Source organism: Macrotis lagotis, chromosome 6 (genome assembly GCF_037893015.1).
Source record: "Macrotis lagotis isolate mMagLag1 chromosome 6, bilby.v1.9.chrom.fasta, whole genome shotgun sequence".
Lineage (NCBI taxonomy): Eukaryota > Metazoa > Chordata > Mammalia > Peramelemorphia > Peramelidae > Macrotis > Macrotis lagotis.
Window position 1 is genome coordinate 206,872,252 of NC_133663.1, and position 19,449 is coordinate 206,891,700.

At 35.2% G+C, this 19,449-nt stretch overlaps 1 protein-coding gene across 1 annotated transcript in view; it reads right to left on the minus strand.

Annotated features, from left to right (window-relative positions):
* Positions 1–19,449, minus strand: part of ZNF654 (zinc finger protein 654) — a 92,875-nt gene that overhangs the window by 8,925 nt on the left and 64,501 nt on the right. The window contains exons 5-6 of the mRNA XM_074192272.1: positions 16,930–17,132; positions 16,259–16,398 (exon numbers count right to left, since the gene is read on the minus strand). Of these exons, the coding sequence (XP_074048373.1) occupies positions 16,259–16,398; positions 16,930–17,132 (343 nt within the window). The remainder of the gene's footprint in view (positions 1–16,258; positions 16,399–16,929; positions 17,133–19,449) is intronic.

Genomic DNA, 19,449 nt, shown 5'->3' on the forward strand with positions numbered 1-19,449 from the left:
TTTACTACTCTTAACTCTCCCTATTTCACTTCAACTTCATATTTTTTTTTAGGTTTTTTTCCAAGGCAAATGGGGTTAAGTGGCTTGCCCAAGGCCACACAGCTAGGTCAATATTAAGTATCTGAGACCAGATTTGAACCCAGGTACTCCTGACTCCAGGGCTGGTGCTTTATCCACTGTGCCACCTAGCCACCCCCTTATTTCACTTCATTAGCTTTTCCAAACTTTTTCTTTTCCCATGTAGCCACCAAAAAACAAAACAGTAGAGCTAACCTCCTACTACAATGAGAAGCCAGAGTCTAGTCAAAATGAACTCACTTAGTACCTATCCTCATTTTCTCAAGCTATCTCTATAACAACACCCTTGCTTTCCTTCTCCCATTAGAAATCCTACTAATTAATTATAAAGATTCATACCCCATGTTTTCAATCTCACTTCCTTTAAGATTTAATTAAGTTCATCCTTTTTAAAGATATAATTATAACCTCTCAATCACTCTACACACTATAGTTTCTCCAATGTTTAAAATTTTTTCTTTGACTTTTCTGGATTCTTTCCCTCAATGTCAAACCTTCTGGGGAAAATGTGACTATAATTAGTCAACTCATCCATCCACTTTCTCTTCAAACTCCAAACTTCTGTCCCACCATTCTTATGGAATTACTTTAAGATCACTAATGATGTAATTAATAATGTAATGATATAATAAGTGATAATAATAATCACTTATTGATAAATCCAATAGCCTCACCTCCCCAACAAGATCTTGATCTTTTTTAACTTTTGACCATTTCTTCCTACCAGATGCTTTTGTCTCCCTCTGCTTTCAGAGACCACATTTAATCTGCCATTTCACCTTGTCTCACCTTACACTTATCTCCATTTTCATCTCCAGTCTCTCCTTCCACTGAGAGACTAACATTTTCAGCCTCTGGTCACACCCTACATATTCCAGTTAATTTAAGCAACAGTAGATCTTTATCCAAACCCCATACTCCAGCTACCACCAACCTATTTCTTATTTCCATCCCTCTCAACAATTCAACTGCATCCTGTGGAATACTTGTTTATTCATCAATGGTCATACTATTGATCTTGCCACCACCCAACAAATGAACTATTTCCATATTCAAGAATTCCATAATCCCCCTTTCTGATGATAATTAATTGGCTTTTCACATGTTTCTCAGTCTTCCCTCACTGAAGGGCACTTCCTTGCATTTATACCTTGACCCCTCAGTTCTTTCCTAGGCCACCTCCCTTGCACTAGATATTCTCTCTTCTTTTCCTTATCTTGATTCCTTGGTGAATCAATTTAACTCTACAATATTCTTCTCTCCTGTCCTAGCCCCATTATAGTTTCACTGATTTCAACCTGCAGCCTCAGACTTGTATTATTCCCATTATTTGCCACCTTTGCCCTATACACATGCTGCTAAATAATGGTGGAGAAAATCACAAACATTCTGACTGGATCCACTAAAATACACAACCTCAACTGGACCCTCATTGCTGCTAGGCAAACCTATTAGGTCTAAGAACAGACCTCCCTTCTCAACTCACTTTCCAGAGATTCTTCCAAAAAAAAAATTTCTTTTATTCCTTATCACATCTAGTATGGCTACAACTCTGTTCTCTTAGCAGAGAAATTTGCCTCATATTTCACAGGAAAAATTTGTGGCCACTCATCCTGAGCTCTATCTTCTCTCCTCTTCTTCATTTGTTATCACTTTAGATGCTTTCTGCCACTATTTTCCATCTCTATAAGGCAGTCTTTACTCCTTATCAAGACTAACCTCTATTTGCTTAAGCAATCCTGTTCCATGTTGTCTTCTCCATCACCACTCTACCACTAATTTTCAATGTCTGCATGTTTCCAGGCTCCTTCTCTACTGCTTATGAATATGTTTATGTCTCCCCCCAGTCACCACTTTCATTTGATCCTGCCAGACCTTTTATTGTTCTCTTATCTTTTCTGCCTTTAGTGGTTAAACTCCTTGAAAAGGTCAAATAGGTTCATCCAGTTTCCCTTCTCTTGACCCCTACAATTCTAATTACAGCTTCTAATCTTATTCCATCAAAATTGTTCTCTCCAAAGTTGCCAATGATTTCTTACTTGCTAAATCCAAAGGTTGTTTCTCAATCTTTATTCTGTTTTACTTCTCTTCAGTTTCTGACACAGCAGATCATTTTATTTTCCTTGATATTCTCTTCACTGCAGGTTTTCAGAGAACCATTTTCTCCTGGTTCTCCTCCCTAGCACACTCAGGCTCTTTTGCGGTATTTTCATCTAAATCTCACTCTCTAGTGTTCTGTCCTTGCCCTTTTCAGTTCTCCCTCTATATTACTTTACTTGTTGATTTAATCAGCTAATGATTTTCAGTATATCTTGTCCTTTGTACTGATCTAAAAATCTTGAATCTCCAACTGGATTTCAATCATTTTGAAATGGACATCAGTAGACATCTTAAACTCAATATGTTTAAAACTAAATTCATTATCTTTCCCCCTAACACCTTCTATTTCCTAAATTCCCAACACCACTCTCCCCACTATTCAGGCTCACAACCTAGGTGATACCCTTGAGTTCTTCACTGTCTCTTAATTCATATATTTAATTTATCCTCCAAATATATTCAATTTGCTATTAAGGTCTTTTGATTTCACTTTTTTAAAAAGGTTTTTGCAAGGCAAATGGAGTTAAGTGGCTTGCCCAAGGCCACACAGCTAGGTAATTATTAAGTGTCTGAGGCTGGATTTGAACTCAGGCACTCCTGACTCCAGGGCTGGTGCTCTATCCACTGTGCCACCTAGTCACCCCTTGATTTCACTTTTGCAACATCTCTCTTTCCTCCTCTGACAATGCCAACATCCTTGTACAGAACCATCTTGTGACCTCAAGTCTCTCCTCACTCCAATCCATTCTCAGTCAAAAAAGTGATTTTTCTAAAGTACAGGTCTGACTATGTTACAGTTCCCACCCCCCCACTCAATAAACTTCAATGGCTCCTAAATGCCCCAAGAATCAAATTCAAAAATTCTCTTTTGGTATCCAAGGTCCTTTATAACCTAGACCACCCCTACCTTTCCATGGTCTATTTATACCTTATGCTCATTATATATTCTCCAATCCAGGGTCAATCTGTGCTGTTCCATGAAGAAGACACTACATTTCTAGGCCCTGTTTATTTTCTCTGATTGTCCATCATGACTAAAATAATCTCCCCCCGCCCCCATCTTTCTGCCTACTGGCTTCATCTCATCTTTCTCTTAATTCCATTTCCTTCCTTCTGGTAATTATACAATCATGATTAATTTTTTAAAAATGTATATGTATGCACATATATGTTTAGTTCATTCTGATTTGTTTTTTATCTCCTCCATTAGATTGTGAGCCAATGCAAGGAGTTTTTTGCTTTTCTTTGTACCCAGGACTTAGTACAGTACAGTGCTAGACACATAACAAGTGCTTATTAAGTGTTTATTTAGTTTTTTTTTTTTTGCGAGGCAAATGGGGTTAAGTGGCACAGCTAGGTACTGTCTGAGACCGGATTTGAACCCAGGTACTCCTGACTCCAGGGCCGGTGCTTTATCCACTATGCCACCTAGCTGCCCCTATTAAGTGTTTATTTATTGAGTGACTTTAATTCTTTTCCTACTTTTCAGGGATCTTGTCTCTTTTCTTCTTAAACCCTCCTGACTCCAGGGCCGGTGCTTTATCCACTATGCCACCTAGCTGCCCCTATTAAGTGTTTATTTATTGAGTGACTTTAATTCTTTTCCTACTTTTCAGGGATCTTGTCTCTTCTTAAACCCTTTATATAGGTGTTTCCCAAGGATCTGTCCTTTGTTATCTTTGGTTCTTCAATCTCCCTTTCCTTTTTTGACATACAAGTTATTCAAGTCCTATTTATTCTCAATGCACACACCAACTCCTTACCTCTCCAGCACAGGTCCTTATTACTTTTCATCTAAACCATTATAACAATCTACCAATATATCTTATATTCTTCACTTTCTCCCATTTTCAATCTACTCATGATACTAAGAAAATAATCTTTCTTATATTCACATTTGTCATGCTACTTGTCTGTTCAAAATCTTCATATTCTTTCTTATTAACCAAATAAACTTCAAACTTATTTGCCTACGATTCTATGACTTCTATAATAATGGAAATTTTCTTCTGAGTTTTATATCATTCCCCTTTTACACAGTCTAGATATTTTAACAGTAAACTAAACTACTTGCCCTTCCCTCAGTGAAAAATGTATGATATTCCTATGACTTCATATTTTCATTCAGGTTCCCAATATGCCAAAAATTCTCCCCTTCTCTTTTTTAATATATTAAATTCCTCTTTCAGTACAACAGAAAAGATCCCTTTTCTTCAGGAAGTCAACCATAATTCCCCATGGCTAGTAATAAATAACCTTCCCCCCCCCCAACCTCACTTAGCACTTTTATTTCACATAATATTCTAACATACTGTGTAGCAGTAGCAGCACACATTATGGTTATTTGTTGATATCTTCTCTCCCTATTAGATTATATATTTCTTGAGTAAAGGGACTATGTCTTATGGAAACTTTATACTGCTGCCAATATATAGTATCTATTTGCTTTGTACAAGTAGATAATAACAGTGGTTGTATTTCTATGTCATTATGGCAGTAGGCAGAGAGCATGGTATAGTGTATAGTCTGTCCTGGAGCCAAGAAGATCTGGTTTCAATTGCCTCCTGGAACTGTGGTTTCCATCTCATGCTCTGATTTTTCTCCAATCTGATTTCCAAGCTCCTTTGAGAAGAGGAATGATTCTTTCCACCCCATGATGTACATTCTCAAACCTGGTCATATGCTATTCACCCAGTAATACTGATCATCAGATCCTATTTCTGATTCCTTATTTTCATCCTCCTCAAGCTTCTCATCCCAAAGCACCAACTAAACATCATCCACATCCCATTACTCTGGAATACTTGTTCCACAGGCAATAAACTTCCCTTCATCCTAATTCTGTTCCTATCCTTCTCCTTTCATCTTTGACCAATCACTGAAACCTGACTCCTCCCATATGACACAGTCTCCCTGGCCTTTCTAGTATTGGCTGTACCTTCCCCTCATTCTTTCAGTTAACTTGGGAAATTGGAATACTCCTTGCTCTCCATTTCCCATTCCAGGTTTTCCTCCTGCCTCTAGTACTCAGTAACTTCTCCTCCTTCGAGGTTCACCCTCTTCATATATACCACACAATTAAAATTCTAGTACACCTTCTACCTCATATTCTTTGATCCAAAGCCAATGGCTTCCTTACTATTTCATATAAAAGATACTCCATTTCTTGGATTTTGGCATTTTCCCTAGCTTTCCCTCATGCCTGGAATATTCTCCCTCATTGCTACCTCCTGGCTTCCCTTGCTTCTTTCCAGTCCCAATCTCAATCCCATATTTTACAGGAAGCCTTTCATAAATCCTCTTAATTCTAGTGCCTGGCCTTTTTGTCTACCCTATTAGATAGTGTTGGAAAGGATGGTCTTTTACTTCTTTTTTTGAATCTCCGGTATTTAGAATAGTGCCTGGCACATAGTAAGTGCTTAATAAATGTTTATTGATTGATTGATTTTATACATATAGGCTGTGTGAAACTGGTTAACTAACACTCTTTTTTCAAGGCAACTAAAACTATTTTGCAGAGAAAATGCTGACAAGCATTGATAGAAAGAGCTTCCTCATCCAGGATATTTCCTTAAGATTTTATTGAAATTCTATTTTTGGAAATACTCAAAAACAGGCCTCCAAGGTTCTATATATATATAAAAAAAATTAAACATCACTTTCCCCTAAAATATAAAAGGATCTTTTATACTTCCATATGGTGAAGATATTTAAACATATTCAATGTATTACACTAAATACCAAAATCTGTTCTTATATAACAAACAAAAAAAAACAAGTTACAGTTTAAAAGCATCAAATACATAGTGTTTTAAATGCAATAAAAGAAAGTGTTCATAGGTTCTTCTCCCTAAAGAAAATCTAAATATGAAATAATAAGAAATGAGCTAGACTTTTTAAAATAAATTCAGGTAAGAAACAACCATTCACCTAGTAAGTTTTCTTTGCATTTAAATGAATGTCCTTTCATAAAATAAAAAAAATTTAATGCCCTATCGAAATTAGTTACAAAGTAAATGTCTAAAGGAAGCCAGTAAGAATTCCCCTACAAGTTGGGAAGACCTGGGCTCCAGGCCTTCCTTTTAGACATACCTGGACTTTGTGACCCTGCAAAAGCTGTTGACCCTTTCCATGCTCAAGACTAAAGCAGCCAAGGAGCAGCATGGAGCACTGGGCTAGGAATCAGGCCGATTCAAGTTCAAGTACAGCCTCAAAGAGTCAGTAGTTGAGGGATACCAGGTGAGTCAACTAGCCTCTGCCTCCCAGAGTTGTTATGGAGATGAAATAGATATAGCAACATAATAGGTGCTATATATAGTTTATTCCATACAGTTGCTGATTTGAATTGCCTAAAGTGTTTCTTTTTTGGCTATTCCCTAAAGAAATTAAATCACTGGAGCAAAAGGAAAAAAACCCACAAAATTTGCTAAGCAAATGCACATTGCAAATTTAAGGTAAAAAAATACATATACAAGATAAAATTCATGCATTAGTTCAGTTAATAGTCTACTTGGAAGAGCTTAATATACACAAGAGAAACCAGAGTATAAATACAAAGCAATATATAAATAAAAACTAGAAATTTTAATGAATACTTGAGCTATCAGTAGGATGTTTCCTTTAATAAGCCAAACTTAGAGAATTTTAGAGCTGGAAGAGACTTTTTAGAGATCACTCAATTTAATTCTTTCAATCTGTATCTGAACAAATCCAGACTGGTCAAAATCACAAACTGGTTTGTGGTAAATGTGAGATTAGAATCCAGATCACTTTCAGTCTAAGATTCTTGGTTACTATGTTACAAAATTTCCCTTTTATACTTAAATAGTTTTATATCTACTTTTTATAAAAAGCCATAAGAGTATCACATAATCTAAACTGATATTAGCTTTATTATTATTATTTTTTTTGCAAGGCAATGGGATTAAGTGGCTTGCCCAAGACCACACAGCTAGGTAATTATTGTCTGAGGTCAAATTTGAACTCAGGTACTCTTGACTCCAGGGCTGGTGCTCTATCCACTGAGCCACCTAGCCACCCCTGATATTAGCTTTATTATGATTCTCTTGGAATTAATTTAAAAAATGACAGAAAAACCCAGCACAATAACTAATTTTCTAAAGTTCTACTGAGTTGAAAACTTATTATGATGGGTGGCATGCTTGCACTGGGCTTTAGTCATGGCATGGACATGGCTAATTGATCTGCTGTAAAGTAGATGGTCCTATCAGACCCTATTGGAATGACACTTGAATAAAAGTTTGCAAGGGTTTTCAAATAACATCTTAGGATCAGAGAAGAGAAAAAGGATCAAAGAGAACATAGCACAGAAACTTTTAATAGTTGTCACAAGAAAGTTCTGAGTTAAATGGATTCTTCAATAGTTGTTTTCTTCTGATACATTTTATAACTGGACAAATAGAAAGGGACACAAAATCATGCCAAGGGCTGTCATGAGAATACAACCAATTTTACTTAGGAAGTTAGATCCAAATAATACATAAATTTTATGAAAGCACATAAGGAGAATCATGTAATCCTAATAAGGGTCGCACTGACCCTGACTGGGAAAAGTGAACAGGGGTTTATTTTACAATGGAAATAAGCAATCTTAATACCTAGGTTAAACAGGTTATGACCAAGGAAATTAAATATTAAAAACCTCTCACATCTAGAGTTTAGAGACTCCTCAGAAGAAATTGTGCTTTTAGTAATATAGAAATTTAAGGCTATCCTGGAAATGAACAAAGTCTGCCCTAATAAGGCCACATTTGGAGTACTATGTTCAGTTCTGAGCACTACAAGATGCTTTAGAAAGATCATTGACAAGGAACACATTTAGTTGGCAGCAACAAGGTTGGTGAGAGAACTGATTATTTCAAATCACATGCTAAAGAAATATAGGATGTCTAGTTTGGAGGGAAAACGACATAAAGGTATATGGCAGCTATGTAATTTTTTTTTTTTTTAGATTTTTCAAGGCAATGGGGTTAAGTGGCTTTCCCAAGGCCACACAGCTAGGTAATTATTAGGTGTCTGAGGCCACATTTGAACTCAGGTACTCCTGACTCCAAGGCCAGTGCTCTATCTACTGCACCACCTAGGTGCCCCAGCTATGTAATTTTTAAATAGCTATAGTATTAAAAGGGATTTGGCTTCTGCTTGAACCAAGAAAGATAAGAACACTGAGTAGAAGTTGCTAAGTGGCATATTTAGATTTATTATACTATTCTTTTTTTTTTTGCAAGGAAAAGGGAGTAAATGACTTGCTCAAGGTCCCACAGCTAGGTTGCCAACTAGCTGCCCCGCATATTTAAGTTTAATAAATTTCATAATGAGAAACTTCTAAAGGTAGTATTGAAGTGTTTCACAAGGGGGCAGTGTAACACATTAGAAAAATGATAGTTTTTAGACTCAAAGGACCTGGGTTATGTTACTATCTACCTATATGATCTCAGGAAAAGTCCTTTAATGTGTAAGTCAACTGTAAATGAGGGGCTGAATTAGATTATCTTTAACCTTCCTCCTACCACCAAATCAAAGATGCTATAAATGACTATTGAGGTATAAAGATTGTATTTAGATGACCTCTGAGGTACTTCTGTGTTCTGTAATTCTGTGGTATACAAATGTAATGTAACTAAAAGCAATGAGTCTGAGTTTCCGTCATTATTCATCCATAAAACCAGGTGGGAAAAGTAAAGTCTTTTTAAGTCCCAAATCCTATGAAAAGTATGTCTCATTGGGGGCAAAGAGAAAAAAAAGATGTCTGATGGAAATATTTTAGAATAACTTCTACAATGATTGACTACCTTTAAGTAGTAGAAGAATAGAGGGAAGATTTCCTTATTATGGAGGTACATTTTTATTGATTATACCTTAAGGGCATATCATCTAAAGATGGTCTCTATGAGGATAGATCCAAAATCCACATCAGTGTATTGAGACCTGTACCAGAACACCAAAGCATTTCATCTCGTAGAAGGGCCTTTTTATATAACTAGTTTATTTCTGCCTTTGAGTTTTTGTGGGTATCCTTCTGGAGACTGGCATTTAAATGACTTAGCAGTACATCTGGAACTATTAGAACTTTTCTCAGTCTCAGGAACAAATAGAAAGGATGGCAGGTGATAAAGTGGACACAGATTACACAGAATTAAAGGTTTCAAAAAACCCAAATGTATGTTAAATCAGAAGGGAAAGGGTAACTATGAGATGGCAGGAATGGTAGTGGTAAGTTTAACTGATGAGATCTTATTTCTAAAATACGTAAGAAACAAACTGAAATTTATAAGAACCATTTCTTTTTGCTAGATGCTGAAAGACCATGAAGGATAACAGTTTCTTTTCTCATGAAGGGAAAAAAATCCAAGTTTTTATAACCACATGAAAAGAATATTTCAAATCTCAAATCATTAGAAAAATGAAAATTAAAGCAATTCTTGAGGCTTCACCTCATTCTGAGAATGCCAAACAAAAAAGGAAAATCATAAATATTGGAAAGGCTGTGAGAAAAATGAGAACACCGATGGATATGTAAATTTTTGGACTTATTAACTGGATATATTGGCCATTCTGGAAAGCAATTTGAAATTAAACACAAAACATTTCTAAGCAGTGCATGTACCCAGCTAAATAAACCACTGTAAGTTAATCCTCAAAAGAGATCAATAAAAGAAGAAAAGGTCTGATCTATACAAAAAATATGTATAGGAGCTTTTTTTTTGTGATGGCAAAAATTGAATAATAAAGGGCCGCACATATATATTAAAGAATGTCTGTGAATAAGTTGTGGCATATGTATATGGAGAATCTGAGGATACATTCTCAAGAATGGCTAAAGAATGTTATCTTTGCTAGGTAAAATGAAAACTGGGTGAATTAAGTAGGGCAATTAGATCATTAGATGTAGGCCTTCCCTGTTTGATCAGGAGAAGAATGTTAGAATATATTTCGTGAATTTCAGGAAAATCATAATGCAAGAAATGTCAAATCAGGATAGACTTTTTTCTTGACTGTACTGCTTGTTGAGGAAATTAGTGATAGTGTTGTCTATTCCTGCTTAATGTTCCTCTGGGAAGACCTGCTCAGATCTCTGTTGTGGGTAGAGAATTGAATCAGTGATTCCTTGCTTAAATGGAACAAATGGTTACCAGACTACTTTGTAGGATCTCTTTAAAGGGTTTTTTATAAATAACTTGCTTTTTTTTTAGTTCTAACAGATTGATGTAGAGGTTCTCTTTCTAGTAAGAACAGATTCTCTGAATCTGAGGCTGCACATGTTTACTTCAGACAATGAACAAAGTATGAATGGTTAAGTAAGGGAGAGGTGCATAAAGCAAACCCAGCATGTTCACTACGCTAAACCTGAAAAGTCAACAGGAGATTCCATGATCATAGTAACTCACATCCAACTCAAAAGGGACCATCTTCTCTTCCTTGAAAACAACACTTCCCTAATACTGAAGACAAGCAATTCAGTCTCTACTTTAAAATCTCTAGTAAGGAGAAATCCACTACAAAGTGAAGTATATTTCTAAGCTTTTCTTCATATTGAGTGGAAATCTGAATCATAATTTCTTGCTATCACAATAGTTTAGGTTTTCCAAGGCAATGATGAAGAGACCATTTCTGCTTTAAAATCCCTAAAGTCTTTATCATATTTCTACCATCATCTCTTCTACTCTGTCTTTTCTTTGCTATATATAAAATCCAATTACTTCCATTGATTGTCATATGTCAGGATTTCCATTCTAGCAATTCTGATTTCCCACCTTTGGATGTCTTAAATTTGTCAATATTATCTACAAAATATGACCCTGTGAATTGAATATGATTCTCCAGAGATTCAACCAGAGTTCTGGTTGTACTTTGCTTAATATAGTTTAGATGTACATCATCAAGCTTTTTATTGCTGTTATTCTCCACTCATTTTGAAATCTTCTACAAACTGGTGTCTAGTCATTAAATACTTATGAGATTTTTTTAACATAAGTGTAAAATTTCACATTTATCCCTATAACATTTTATCAATTAGATCTAATCCTTTTCTTTAGCCTACAAAGATCTTTTTGTTTTTGAATTGAGGTAATTTATGTAAGTCAATGTGTTAGTTATTCCTCCCCCAAATCTGACGAACATATTATGGCTTTATCTAAGCTAATGGCAAAAAATGTTCACCAGAACAGTGCCAAGGACAGCTCTGGGTATTTCAACCAAAGAATTTTCCTTTCAGTCTGAAATTAACTCATTAATGATCTCAATGAGCCTCCTCATTTAATGAGTTTTGAATACACTCATATCATCTAGATCATATCTGTCCCTTATATCTACAAAGATAATATGAGAAAACTATATCAACTCCTTCCCTGAAATTCAGGTATGTTAGGGCTACATTTCCCTGAATGATAAATCTAGGTACCTAGTCAAAGAAGAAAATGAAGTTAGTCCGTCATAATCTGTTTTTGATGAAGTTGTGATAACTTTTAGTCATGATAAAAATGTTGCTTCTCTTTTCAAATGCTCCATTTTGAAAAAATGAGGACTCAAAGTTCATTGTCTATAGTATAAATATTTTATACACTTCCCTAAAGCAGCATGGTATAATGAACAGAGTGCCAGACTTGAAGTTGAAAGACATGGTTTTAGATACTTTCCTGCCACTCTATGACCACCTGCTGCAAGCTGCTTAAATATTCTTAAGCCTCAGTTTTCTTATTTGTAAAAGGAGAGAGCTGAAAAAAGATGTGAATCTATGAACTTTTGTTCCCTTAAAAAAAATGTAGGAACATATGCCCTTTTTCAGTCTTGTAAGAACCTCTTCTGTCTTCCTTGTTCTTTCAAAGATGTTCCCAATAGCAAATGGAGTTGTTGAATTCAAGACTGGAGTCAAGTCAGAGTCAAGTAAGGACTCTGGTCAAGAAAATAACATTAGTAAATAATTAGTAATAAATTAGTAAGAATTACTAGGCTAAGGAGGATAAATCATGTAGAACTGAAATCTAAGTCAGCTATGTCACCGGCTAGCTTGGAATCTTGAAGAAAAGTTTTTATTACCTTTAAATTCAAATGTGCTCCACGATATGTGATGTTTGAGAGGAATTGCTAAAATACATTTTTTAAAAATTCAGTGAATTCAGGTTGCTAAAAAAGGGAGGAAAAAGCATGAAAGAGGTACTTGATCTACTTGATCAACAATTACTTATTAAGAATGAATTCTTAACCCCATTGCCTTGCAAAAAAAAAAAATGAATTAATGAGGGGAAGCCAGGCATTACAGTGGATAGAGCATCGGCCCTGGAGTCAGGAGGACCTGGGTTCAAAAATCGGGCCACAGATACTTAATAATTGCCTAGCTGTGTGATCTTGGACCACTTAACCCATTGCCTTAAATAAAAATTTAAAAAAAAGAAAGAAAAGAATGAATGGGGGGGGGGAAGCATTTAAGGGTTTACTATACACTAAGCATAAACTAAGATGAGAAATGCAAATACAAAGGAAAGACAAGCATTGCCCTCAGGGAACTTATATTTTTAAGCTGCAGTGAAAAGGCTAGCACATTAAAAAAAAAAGGGAGTGGTGGTCAAAATAAGGGTATTGTGGCTATATCCCAAGGATAGAGAGAAGAGTCATAAAGAAGTCATCTGACATATCCTTTCCAGGAGCAAAGTCATAGTTTAATGATAACTGTTTCCTCAGCAAGAGAGATAAAAAGTGGAAATTCAGTGGTTGAGAAGATAGTGAAGAGTTGGATAAAAGGAAAAAAAACCCAAAGTTTCTAACTGGTCAAGCCACCAGGGGACACTATAGTCTCTATAAGAAAAAAAAGTCTTGGGTGACTAGGTAGCGCAGTGGATAGAACGCCGGCCCTGGAGTCAGGTGAACCTGAGTTCAAATCTGACCTCAGACACTTAATAATTACCTAGATGTGCGGCCTTGGGCAAGCCACCTAACCCCATTTGCCTTGAAAAGAAAAGAAAAGAAAAGAAAAGAAAAGAAAAGAAAAGAAAAGAAAAGAAAAGAAAAGAAGTCTTGGAAAAGTCATCTGTGGATGTCACACAATTAAGACTACAGAGATATGTATTTGCTAGATCTAGAACATAAAAACAACCCAAATTAAGTAAAGACAATTTGTTCAGGGACATAATTTTTAAAAGTTTCTTAAATATCAGAAAATAGGTGTTCTGATACCCAGAAACTAAGGTTCTGAAAGGTTATGATTTTTCAGTTAAGGTTCTGGTTTCTGGGAATGAAGAAGAAAGTATGCCCACCTTGGATTATGGTATAATTTCTCTGGTTCTACTAAAAAGAAGAATAGTAGATGATGAGAGTAAGTTTTAAGATCTTTTTGACTGGGTCGGGTAGAGGGAATTAAAAAAATAATACGATGAAGACATTGGGTACTTGGCATTAAGTGGTCCAGTGGATGGAGCACCAGTCAGACACTTAACAGCTATGTGAAATTGAAAGTGACTTAACCCTGCTAGCTCCAGTTTTCTTATCTGTAAAATGAGCTAGAAAATGTCAAATCACTCATTATCTTTGTCAAGAAAACCCCAAATGGAGTCATTAAAAGTCAGACATGGGGGCAGCTAGGTGGCTCAAGGGATACACTAGTCCTGGAGTCAGGAGGATCTGAGTTCAAATTCGACCTCAGACATTTGATACTTACTAGCTGTGTGACTTCGGGCAATCACTGAATCCCATTGCCCCACATAAAAAAAAAGTCAGACACGACTGAAAAATGACTAAACAATAGCACAATGAGGGTAGAAGGGCTATGGATCCTGACTGTCTTAAAAAAAAAGATTGGACAGTCTTGATTCATCATCTATGCTTGATTATAAATATTACATGGCTATAGACCACCACTAATTGAAAGTTAGATACCTCATCCCTACCCCAATGTATGATTAAAGGTTTCAATGAATTGACTGCAAAGTCCTAGGTCTTTTTAAATCTTTAGTTCTCTTTCCTATGACATAGGCCTTAGTTCTCACCAATTCTATTCTATCATCAAGAAAAACAAAAACAAACTACACTAAGACATTTGGGACATAAGATTGTAAGGCCTACACTAAACGATGGTCAAAGGCACTCTAGTAAAGTTGTGATTTAGCTGTGTTTCCTTAACAAATATATTTTGACTCTAGAAAACAAGTATTTTTGGATACAAAACTCAGGATAGCCCTGGTAGTTTGCATAAAAGGGAGAGAAACAGCTAATGTTTTCTGAGGTTCTTCTAAAAATATAAATTGCTGTAATAGTCCCTTTTAGGTAATACACTCTCTGATACTTAATCACATACATAACCAATGGTGATTTTATTGCATTGAATAAGCACATGGCAGTGTATATATGTATATCTTTGATCCCAGGAAATGAATATTAATCTAACCTGACCTCTTCCTAAAATATGGAAATAGGAAAGGCACAACGCCACTACAGAGTTGGCATCAGAAAGAACCAGGTTATATGCAGATCAGTAGATTCTCTAGATTGCTTGGTAGTATAGGTTTGGTTCTGAGTGTAGGCCTAGCTACTTACAGTTATATAGGCTGAATAGTGAACTATTCTTAGTTAAACAGAAGGACCTCAGAAAAAAAAATGCCAGCTTGCTATATCCTATGCTGCCCCCTCACCATATTAACGTAAGATTCTAAGTACAGGGTATATGTGTCCACATGCTGAGAGTTAATTGAAAAGGTCTTGAAAACATTTGATAATTCTGTTAAATTATTAAAACTCCCACTCTAAGGAGAACATATTGATACATCCCCCAGAAATGACGATAAAGGGAAAATTGATCCAAGGAGAAAGAACGTAGAGAAAGAACAGTAAGATACTAGGGTGTAAGGGGAAAATTGAAAGTAGTGGGGAAGGTCCCTGAGGTTATTCAGAAAGGAATAGAAAGGGAAGGGAAAAGGAAAGACAGAAAAGAAAGCAAAAGGTTGACCACTTGAATAAAATCTGTGAAAGACAGAAAAATAGTTCAGAACTGTAGACTTAAAAAGTGCCAAAATCTTATTTAACGTCCTAACGTTCAGATGAGAATTGGCTGACCAATGCAAAAGAGGAGGGTAATTCTCTGTATTTAACTAAATACTAGTTTGGGTAATATTAACAGACTAAAAGGGGAAAAATTGGGAGTTGCCCTCATAGTTGTCCTTGTTATAACTGGGACCCAGGTAATGTGATCTTTCTAGCAGATCTCTTAATCAAGAAAAATTGAGAAAAGTAAAAGTTTTCTAGAAACTCTGAATAGTATAGGAATTTTATTTATTTTTGTAGCTGCCTAATGATTCTTCCATCTTTAGAAAAGCTACATACCACAAAAAAGATGTTAAAGTAAAAAAAAAGTTCTAAAATTATGTCATCAAACACTACTAGATATAATTACTTTTATAATATGCTTTTGAACAAGTGTAACTGTATTCAGCCAAAAAACCTCTCAATTTTCTCTTAAAATTAAAATGGACCATCAAAGTTATAAGAAATAAAAAGGAAATTATATGATAGTTTTTACCAAGTTTTATACCATATTACAAATGTCAAAGTTAGTTTGAAGGGAAACTCCTTGAGGCACAGATTGTTCTGACTTTTGTCTTTGAACCTCCAGAACCTAAAGATGCTTATTTTTGGAAGGTACTTAAAAGACGTCTGCTGCATTGAAACAAACTATTATAGTTTTTTTCTTAAACATTTCTCAAATTATTTTTTGAAAACAACTTCCCTATCTCTAGTAAGTTACAATTTCACCTCAAACATAATTAAGTAATGAAAAAAAATGGTTTCATAAATCACTTTTTTCAAACAGAAGCCTATACTCAGAGAAGAAAGCTTTTGATTCTCCTACCTCTAATTCTCTAAAACTACATAAGAATGTACAGCAAATATATTAGAAAATTTGCATAAATGGTTAATTTTCATGGTTGTTCAGGATAAAAAAACTTTGCAATTAAAAGGAGGAAAAACTAATACTCTTAATGTCACTTTTATTTTGCAAACATTTATCCCAAACTCTGTTACCCAACAATTATCTCCCACTATATTGGGAGAGTTTCTTATTAGAAACACTTACCATATACAATACATGTCCCCATTCTGGAGCTGTGGAATTAGGAATGATTCACAGAGCTGCAAGGCTAATGTAGTCTTGCCTTCTTTTTCGGTGTTACAGATGATATCAATTCCATTCTTACAATCAGTTCTCAATACATGCTATAAGTTTAAAATAAAATGGTTCATACAAATATATATAAATATACAAATATGTGTACAACTAAAATGATATTATCCTATATTATTTTATGGAAGAAATAACTGATGTTTAGTTTTCTTCTATGAAGGTCTATATCTGAGCTGGGAAAAGTTGTTCAGGCAAAGGATTCTCCAAATTAAAGGGCAGAATAGTTAATTTAAACATTCAGCATCTTAAAAATTGGTTTAAAAGGCAACTACTGGGTTTCCACAATTCTTATCTGACTTCTTTAAAAATTAAACTCTTTTGTCTCTGTCACATCCAAAACTCAGCATAAATTTTCTTGATGTCTATCTACTGTGCTGGTTTCATTGTGACATTACTGTAATTCAACATAAAAATGAGATGAAATAAATTACCAGAAAAGAAAAAACAAACAAACTTGTTTAGTGTCTTTCTTAGAGCTTAGAGAAGTAATCTAAAATAAAAGAATATGAAGATACACACCCACTATATCACTTATAGTATGGAAATTTATTCTCAGTTAGTACCTCCTGGAATAGTTGATCTTCTAATGGTGACATATATAGACATGTGAAGAATGCTTGATGGAAGTACAAGTCTTTACTGATATCTGGGTGATTTATACAACATTTGATAAGAGCCATTGCCTCTGGTATACGTTCACAAGCAATAAGGTATCTGGCACGCAGTTCAAAGAAAAGTGGGTTTTCAGAGCTCAAATATTTGTTAACTATATTAGAAAAGAGAAAAAAAAGAATGTTATTTAAGAAATAAAATTCAGCAATTTAGTGTTCCTTGAAATTTTACTACTTTAACATTATAGCTTATTTAATTTATTATGCTTTGCTTTAACAAAATTTAATTGTATGTTTAGAAAAGGGGTGAAACAATGATTATATAAATACTTTAAAACTTTGACAAATGCATGATCAATTATAACTTAGAGGACTAATTGTAAATCACAATTCTGCCAAGGTGGCAGAATATAGGTTTGAAATGAAGTATATAATTTCAAATTCAGTCAATTTTTGTGATTGTGTGTGTGTGTGTGTGTGTGTGTGTGTGTGTGTCTGTATGCATGTGTGCAAACACGTAATCACTGGAAGGTAATAGTAATATAAAGAAAAAGAAAACATCAGATTTTTTAAAGGGAGGGGGTATCAGACACCCAATCAACTTTCTTGTGAGTCTAAAAAAGTAACTAGTATTTTAATTCAGATTTTGCTATTTTTAAGTAACAGGAAAAAAGTTTCTAATTTAGACTGATTGTGGGAAAGCAAATCTAAATAAGTGAGAAGCATATAGCTGGTTTGGTAATTTAGACTCAGGCTTTGATTGTTGCTTTGGTTTGGACCCATGATTTCATCTTTGTGGGATGCTCTAGGTGAAGAAATTCTCTTGAGCAATGACTGTTCTGAAACTTAGAAATGTTTAGAGAAAAGATTGGGGCACTAAGAACTTAACTGCTTGCTCAGGGTGATAGTAGCCAGTAATAGAAGGCTAGACCTAAAGCCAAGATGTCAAGAGGTAATGCTGACTCTATAGTCAGCCTTCTGCCCAGTAGTCTATACTATCTCTTTAGATTCTTTTGTGTATGTGTGGGTACACACACACATACACACACACACACACACACATACACACATATATTTGTATATATGCCAGATAAGAGTACTTTGGAGATCCACCCTCATTTAAAGATAAGAATTATGATTTCTGACATTAGGAAAAGATTATTCTTTATTTCCCTTGTGAATACTATTATTTGCTCCTTCACAAATTATAACCAATTCCAAATTGCCTTCAAATATTGATAGTCTCCAATTTACAATATACACACATACACACACATATATGTTAGCATATATATTTTCAACTAGCATGACCTTTCCTATAATAGGCATAAAGATGGTCTAGTCCAGTTCTAAGACAGCTTAACAAAAACCCAATTCAGCATAAAGTTCCTTCAGTAGAGTATAATGGTAAATGTATTATGAAATCTAACTACTACTTGTAAAGAGTGTTACACTGCATCAGTGAGAAGTTACTGTATATTCAGAATTCTGATTTGGAACATTAGTAACTCATGCCCTTTGCAGATCTCTAGAAGTAGGATTGAAGACTCCTCTAGCAGATACTATTTCCAATGCTTGAGATGCAGTATTTGGCACAGCAGGCTGCTGAGGAAGAAAGGGGCTAGAAAGAGGGAGACCACAGGGCCACCAGATTCCTCTTGCCAGTCATGTGTCAATTCTGTCTGATGTTACAAGTACTTTTTAGGGGTGGAGACAGTGGAAGGAGCTCCAGGATTATACTGCATGTCTTCTTTCTTCTCAGGTTTTTTTCCTCCTTTCACCAATTCCCTATGAAACAGAACATAGCCCCCCCCCCCAACTCTTCTATAAAGCAAACGAGTCTTTGGATGACTTCTGAGATAATTCATTGCTAAAAATAAAGAGAAAGGCTTCCTTAATCATCCATTCCTTGTCCCCCTCCTCCATTTTTCCACTTTTTCATTTTAATCTTATGGAAAAGAAAAAAGATTCACACAAGAGATAAATAGTGAGTTTGGAAGTAGAATTCAGAGGTTTCAGAATATCCAATAACTCTCCTGTACATTTTTATTAGAAAAGCTAGAGCACTAGGACCAGAGAACAAGAGACAGCAGTGATTAGCTGAACTTCTTGTTACCCCAGTCTTGGTTAGACTGGTTCCTGAATGAAGGAGGAATTTTTAGCAAAATGGGGAGGGGAAAAACCTCAAGAAGTGGCAGTTGGAAAGAAGAGAGTTTCAGTGGTTATCTGGCTGAGACAGTTGGTTCACTGCTTCAAATTTGTTATAAGCAAAGAGTCTGTTATGCCACTGGACTAAAGATCTTGGTTTCAAATTACTTTTATTATTTATTTTTTATCATTCATTAAAATTTTTTTTTTTTAGTTTCAAAATCTTTCCCTTTCTTTGGTCCTCCCCCACCCATTGAGAAGGCAATGTTATCAATTATACAATCACAGAATCAGGCAAAACATATTTCAATATTAGCAATGTTG